The sequence below is a fragment of the Nannospalax galili genome, unplaced genomic scaffold (genome assembly GCF_000622305.1).
Source record: "Nannospalax galili isolate Female #2095 unplaced genomic scaffold, S.galili_v1.0 scaffold35, whole genome shotgun sequence".
NCBI classification, from domain to species: Eukaryota; Metazoa; Chordata; class Mammalia; order Rodentia; family Spalacidae; genus Nannospalax; species Nannospalax galili.
In genome coordinates this window covers 235,052-241,533 of record NW_008336449.1, presented here as the reverse complement: position 1 = coordinate 241,533, position 6,482 = coordinate 235,052, and the positions used below count along the sequence as shown (strand labels likewise).

The 6,482-nt window shown below is 53.8% G+C and overlaps 1 protein-coding gene across 1 annotated transcript in view; it reads left to right on the top strand.

Annotated features, from left to right (window-relative positions):
* Cacna1b (calcium voltage-gated channel subunit alpha1 B) overlaps nucleotides 1-6,482 on the top strand; it is a gene marked incomplete in the record, with an annotated part of 220,698 nt that overhangs the window by 963 nt on the left and 213,253 nt on the right. Inside the window, 3 exon segments of the mRNA XM_029562551.1 lie at nucleotides 4-195; nucleotides 1,132-1,237; nucleotides 4,928-5,067. Coding sequence (XP_029418411.1) covers nucleotides 4-195; nucleotides 1,132-1,237; nucleotides 4,928-5,067 — 438 coding nt within the window.

Genomic DNA, 6,482 nt, shown 5'->3' with positions numbered 1-6,482 from the left:
CGGCCCGGGCCCCGGGGGGCTGCAGCCGGGCCAGCGGGTTCTGTACAAGCAGTCCATCGCGCAACGCGCCCGGACCATGGCCCTGTACAACCCAATCCCGGTCAAGCAGAACTGCTTCACCGTCAACCGTTCGCTCTTCGTCTTCAGCGAGGACAACGTCGTCCGAAAATACGCCAAGCGCATCACAGAGTGGCCATATCCTGCGGGGGCCGGGTCGAGGAGGGGCGGCTGGGCCTGGGCGGCGGCGCCCAGTGGCCATCTTTCCCTGGCCTGGAGGGGGTGCGACCCTGGAGAGGCGCGTCGAGGACCCCGCGGCCCGGCGAGGAGGGGCGGGGCGGAGCCTCTAGAGCGGTCCCCGCGCGCGTGTGTGCGTGGACCTGGGTATGTGTGGATCTGGGTTTGCGTGGCTTTGGGTGTGCGCAGTCTTGAATGTGCGCGTGTGAGGTCTTGGAGGCGGAAACAGACCTGATGCCCGCTGGGCGGAGCCCCTCTGCTCGGGGGCTTGTCCCTTGGTGCACTTGGTCTTGGGGAGCCAGGTTGGGGTGCGCAGCGCGTGGCCGGCCGGGAGGACATCCGAGGGCGAATAGGGGTCTATGCAGGTGTGAGCGCTGTGTGAATATGGGCCCGTGCGCGTGCTGGTTGCAGGTGCCTCTGTGTGTGTGTGTGTGTGTGTGTGTGTGTGTGTGTGTGTATACACGCGCGCGCGCGCGCGCGCGGGCATCGCAAGAGCTGGTGCTGCGCGTGCGTGCGTTCGGCATTCTCAGTACATGTATGTTCACGTGCGCGTGTAGGGACATGTGGATGCGTGTCTTTAGGTGGGATGTGCGCCTGCGCGGGGTCCGCTTCTGCTGCGCCTTGGGGGGAATCGGGCTGTTCCCTCGAGGCGCCAGCGGGCTTGGCGGGGCCACTGTCCACGGTGCTGACGGCGTCGGAAAGGGCGGAGGGGCTGGGCAACTGCAAGAGGCCCCACCTCGCAGCTGCCCCCTGAATAGGGGCAGGGAGCTGGGAAGACTGGCTCTAGTCCCAGGGAGGGTGGGCGTCGGCCGGCAGTCCTCAGCCTTGGCTGCTGCACCGCACTGTCCTGTCTTCACTGCTTCATAGCGCCTCCTGGCCAGTCCTTAACCCACGCACTCCCTTCGAGTACATGATCTTGGCCACCATCATCGCCAACTGCATCGTGTTGGCCCTGGAGCAGCATCTTCCCGACGGGGACAAGACACCCATGTCTGAGCGCTTGGTGAGTGCCCGCTAAGGGCCTGGGGGCCGGAGGGTGTGATAGTGGCAGCTTGTTTCCTACAGCTGAGAAGCCTTTGACTTCTACCTCCAGGGCCCAGGAAGCTGGGGTGGCTAGCTCAGCCTGATGAAAGGCCAGGGAGGACTCACCTGGTCTACCCTGTGCTGTAAGCCACCCCTTTTCCCCAGGTGGGTCATGTGGGCATGCTGTGCTGGCCTTGACTTAACCTGGTTCTAGACATGGGATCAGAGAGGTGTATTCCTAATGGTGAGGACAGGAATGTCAGGCTTTGTGGGTAGCCTGATGGCCAGCTCACCACCCTTCCAGCTTCCCCCAAGGAAGCAGTCCTTCCCAAGTGTTCTGAGTCCATATTAACACTAGCTTCCTGCCAAGAGTTCTCTAGACCCTAGTGTTGTCCACTCTGTGTCAATCAGGGACCAGGCCTCTAGGACTGTGACTCTTAGGCAGCAGGAGGTAGGGTTGAAGGCCAGCCTGCTTTACTCTAGAGGTTGAGTCAGAGAGTTTGAGGTAGCCACACGTCTTTCCTGCTGCCGTTTTGCTTGGGCTTAATATGTGTGGCGTATGTGCTGTGAAACTATAGCACTTCAGGTAAGGAAGAGAAGCAAAAGGAAGGGTCAGAAGAAGGGCCCTAGGGATTGAAGTCTTTAAGGAGAAGAAGCTGCTCCATCCTTTCTTCATTTACCCTGGCTGTTGCTTCCCTGAACAGGTTAGAGTGGTGCTTAGCCTGGGACCTAGTTCCCTGCTAAGCTCTGGTGTACATTCCTTCCCACCTGGCTACTCATAGCCCTGTGGTTTTGAAGGGGTGGTGGCTATGACATCAAGTCAAACCAACTAAGAGGATATCTGATGTGGCTACCTGGAGATGAGGGTCTTCCTGGAGGACAGGAGAAGGCCAAGTGGCCTTGGATAGTGAAGGTGGGGGAGGAGTGTGAGACCAGTCCTACATTTTAAAGCAGAGGGTAAGTTATGGTCTTTGGGTGCTTCTGGGCATGCCCAGTAGGGTTCCTCTGGTCTTGTGGGCCTTTGATGGAGTAGGTCCTTTGTCTGCTCTGTCCTTGTGATGAGTACTCATTCCAGAGACCAGAGAAGAGTAGAACCTGGAGGTTCATCATGCTGAATCTCCAGTGTCAGTCCACAGGGCATGGCCATTATCTTCAAGGAAGTCTGACAGGTAGGACATAGGCAAAACTGAGGTCAGTGCAAGGAGGACAATGTAGTGTTCAGGCTTAGGCATCCTCTCATACAATAGTCTGTTTTCTAGCTTTGTGAGCTCCTGAGTCTGTAGCAGGTTTGCTTGGTGGTGGTGCTGGGTCTGGGGGAGGTATACTACTAGTGGCTAAGCTTTTGGGAAATCAAGTGGCGTATACCTCTCTTTGGTCCATCCTGGAGGTCCAAGGAACTCTCTGCTGATTCCAGTCTTGAATGTAGACCCATGTAGGGGCTGTTAGGATGGACAAAAGAGAGATGGGCTTGGAGACTGGTGCTACTGCGTGGGGAACAGATAGGGGCTGGATGGTGTTGGGACCTCTCAGTGTTTCCCAGTCTTGTTCTGGGCAGTGCTTCCTTGTCTTTGAGGGGGCTGTGCTTGCTATTCACCTATCTTCTGGAGCTGCCTGAGTCTCTAGCTTACAGCCCAGTGCCTCTCAAGCCCTTGGCATAAACATCCTACAGCCCCACCAACCCTCAGTCATATGCTGGGCCAGGGTAGGCAGAGGAACCTAGGGTAGGACCTACTTGTTAGTGGCCCTGGAGTCTGGCCTGCGCTTATTTTTTCTGTCCATGAGCTTTCTGTGATGATCTCTTCTTTTGAGCCCAGCTGCTCCCTTTGGGTATATGGTCAGCAGCCCCTCCCCTTGAGGAGAGGAGACCCTCCTGACTAAACTGGACCAAAAACCTTGAGGCCAAGAAAAGTGCATGCATTCCTCTAGGATCCTCATCCTTGTCATGAGTCAGCATCAGGGAAGCAGGACAAGAATGCTAGGCCATCATGAGCATTCTGTTGCCCAAGCCCCTCATGTGCAACTTCTTCAGTTCTGTGATCAGTCAACCTGGGGGCTGGCTCTCCTGTAGGCAGGAGAGGGAGAACCCAGGCTGAAGAGTCAGCAAGGCAGGGGACCCTTGAGGGTCAGACTTATGGGAGAAAGGCTGAGCCTGAGGGAGCCAGTGACCCCATCTCACCTAGCAGCTTCTTGGACCAAGTGTCCAGGCCAGCTGCTGAGCATTCTCTTATAGTTCAGAGTGGCTCTGAAGAAACATTTCCTACTGGGGTTTGTTCTGAGGGCTCTGGAAGCTGGCCTTCCCCCAGTTGCTTCTTCTCTTAAAGCTGCAGCCCCAGAATGCAGCATCTGAGTCATGCTGACCCTCCTTGGTCCAGCTTCTTAAGACTCTTTCTGCTACCTTTATCTTGCATGTGGTGCGCCTGTTGCTTGCCACATGTATGCTAATGTAGCATCATTTTCCCCAAGCACTGGAAGGGTCTGCTCCAAGGCCATGCCCTGTAGGTGCTGGCTGAGAAGTAGCCTTGGAGGATCTTTTATTATTATTATTATTTTATTTATTATTTTTTATTTTATGTGTACGAGTGTATTGCCTGCATATATATGAGTGCATCTGTGTCGTGCAATGCTGTGGAGGTCAGAAGAGGACTTCGGATTCCCCTGAAACTGGAGTTAAGGACGGTTCATAGCTGCCATGTGGGTGCTGGGAATCGAACCTGGGTCCTCTGCAAGAGCAGTCAGTGTTCTTAACCACTGAGCTATCTCTCTAGCCCCTGCCTTGGAGGATCTTATTCTTGTCCCATCGTCATTCCTTTTCTCCCACTGCTTTTTTCCAACTAGAATCTTGTCCTCAGACTCTAACCCTGAAAACCTTTGATGCTACACCTTTGGGGAGGCTCTCTGAGCCTTGGCATGTGTGGGTACCTGAGTTTTTTTCCCACCTCTTAGCCTCTATGGGACCTCAGGCCTGGCCTGTAAATTGGTACTGCCCCCCTGGTTTTCACACGTCATCACTTCGGTATCCTCGGTGCTAGAGCCCCCCCCCGCCCAATTTTTTTTGGTACCAGAATTTGCTTGCCCTACTTGTCTAGGTGTGTTGCATGTGTGAACGAGCCTTGAAGCAAAATCTAAGCATGTGAAGCTTTATCCAGGTAACCTGGCTTAGTGGCCAGAGCCCATGTTCACGGTGGCCGATGGCTTAGCTATAGTCTCTGACCTCGTTCCTTTCTCTCTGTGCCTTTGTAATCTTACAATGGGGAAAACCTCAGAGGATGTTGAAAGGGTTGCCGTAGTTAATACAAGAAGTTTCATACACTCTAATGAGCGTGTTTACTACCTCCATGAACTCCTCAAGCAAGGTCTGCTGCATAATTCCAGCAGAAACAGTAACAGTTCTGGGTCCTCTGTGAATGGAGCAGAAACTCAGATATCAGAGTGGAGGCCTAAGGGCTTCTAGGTGTGAGCAAGACACTGCTGCCATATCAGCAGTGCTAGGTCTCATTAGGAGGTGTGTTGGTTGACTACACACAGGCTAGTGGTGGCAGTGCATGCTGGAGAAGCCTGCAGGGTCAGCAGGGTCCGCCATGGGATAGGGGGTGTGGCCGTCAGACAAAGCCTGCTGCCTAGCTACTACACTGTGGGACAGAGGTGACCATTGTCCTGTGCTCCTCTTCAGGATGACACGGAACCCTATTTCATCGGGATCTTTTGCTTTGAGGCGGGGATCAAGATCATCGCACTGGGCTTCGTTTTCCACAAGGGCTCCTACCTTCGAAATGGCTGGAATGTCATGGACTTCGTGGTGGTCCTCACAGGGTAGGTGGGCACAGCCTGGGTGCACCTGTATGTATGCAACTGCAGTGCAGGTGGAGGCAGCAGTGTCCACGCTGGTGTGGAGTCTAAGGTCACTGATTATCCCCGTGGGCAGATGGCGATTGTTTCTCCCCCAGTGGTGTCTGTGCTGTGTTTTGCCAAAGGGCTCACTCATAGTGATCTATCAGGAAAAGCCTGATTACAGACCCCAAAAGCAAAGGGCTAACTGGGTGCTGTGGGTGGTGTGACCAACAAGTCTGCTAGTGAGAGACTTCTGGGGGGAAGGCTCTCATCTGCCTGTGATCTTGGAGAGACACTTCATATTTGAGCTATTTTCTGCCTGGGATGACTTCCTGAGAGCTCTTTGCCATCCCTGTGTGAGGCTCAGTACATATGGTTCTTTGTTCTTGCCCTTGGAATGTGCTTAGTCAGCATGTGTATCCACCACTTCCCGTTAGTGCCTGCCTCCTCATAATGACCAGCATGCAATTCCCCACTGCCCAGGAGTTCCAGGGAGCTGGCCTGTAGCCCATCCCTGAGCCACCTCAGTTGCTGCATGATGGGTACTATAGATCCTTCTTCCGCTTCTCTGGTACAGATTGAGGGTAGTGGAGCTACTATGCTGGGAACAGAGGCTATGGTTGGATGAGGGCCTAGATCTGATCCCATAGAGCCCGTGCCTTGTCCAGAAGCTCTAAGGATGGCAGTCTTGTCCTCCCTGGAACGTTGTCTCTGGAGGCTAAGAGCCTGGATTGGGGCAAAGGGAGCCGGACCATTATAGGTAAGAGCACCCTTTTTAATGGGAGTTGGTATGGTTTTGTCCCTTTGATCACTGACTGCCCTGTGAAGTATGTGTGTGAGGAGGTTGGGGTTGACAGAGAGCAAGAACATGGTGATTAGGAGCCCTGGGTTCCCTCTATGAAGAATAAAGGAAGTCAGGTAAATAAGTCATAAGGCTCTCAGAGACTTGGGGGCCTGTTCCCCACCTGGTTTACTGTAGCTTCTATGAGTTATTTTATTGTTACTATTTTTTTTTTTGTCTTTTTGAGACAGGGTCTCCCTGTAGCCCCAGCTATCCTGGAACTCACTATGTAGGCCAGGCTGGCCTTGGACTCACAGAGATCTGCCTGCCTCTGCCTCCCGAGTGCTGGGATTAAAGGCATGCATCACCACACCAGACATCTTCTCTGAGTTCTATGTTTGCAAGACTGAAATAGGGAAGGGAGAAAGGTTGTTTCATAGAGTTATCTGGTTTGCCCTGGGCATTTACTATGGTGATAGCCTTAGTGCCTCTGTGCTGTGATGGCCTTTGCACATTGTGTGGGTTGTTACCGTGAGCCAGGGTGGGAGTGTGTTGACATGGCATTTACAGAAAACCTCCGTGACTTTATGGAGCCCGCTTTCTTTCTTTCTTTTTT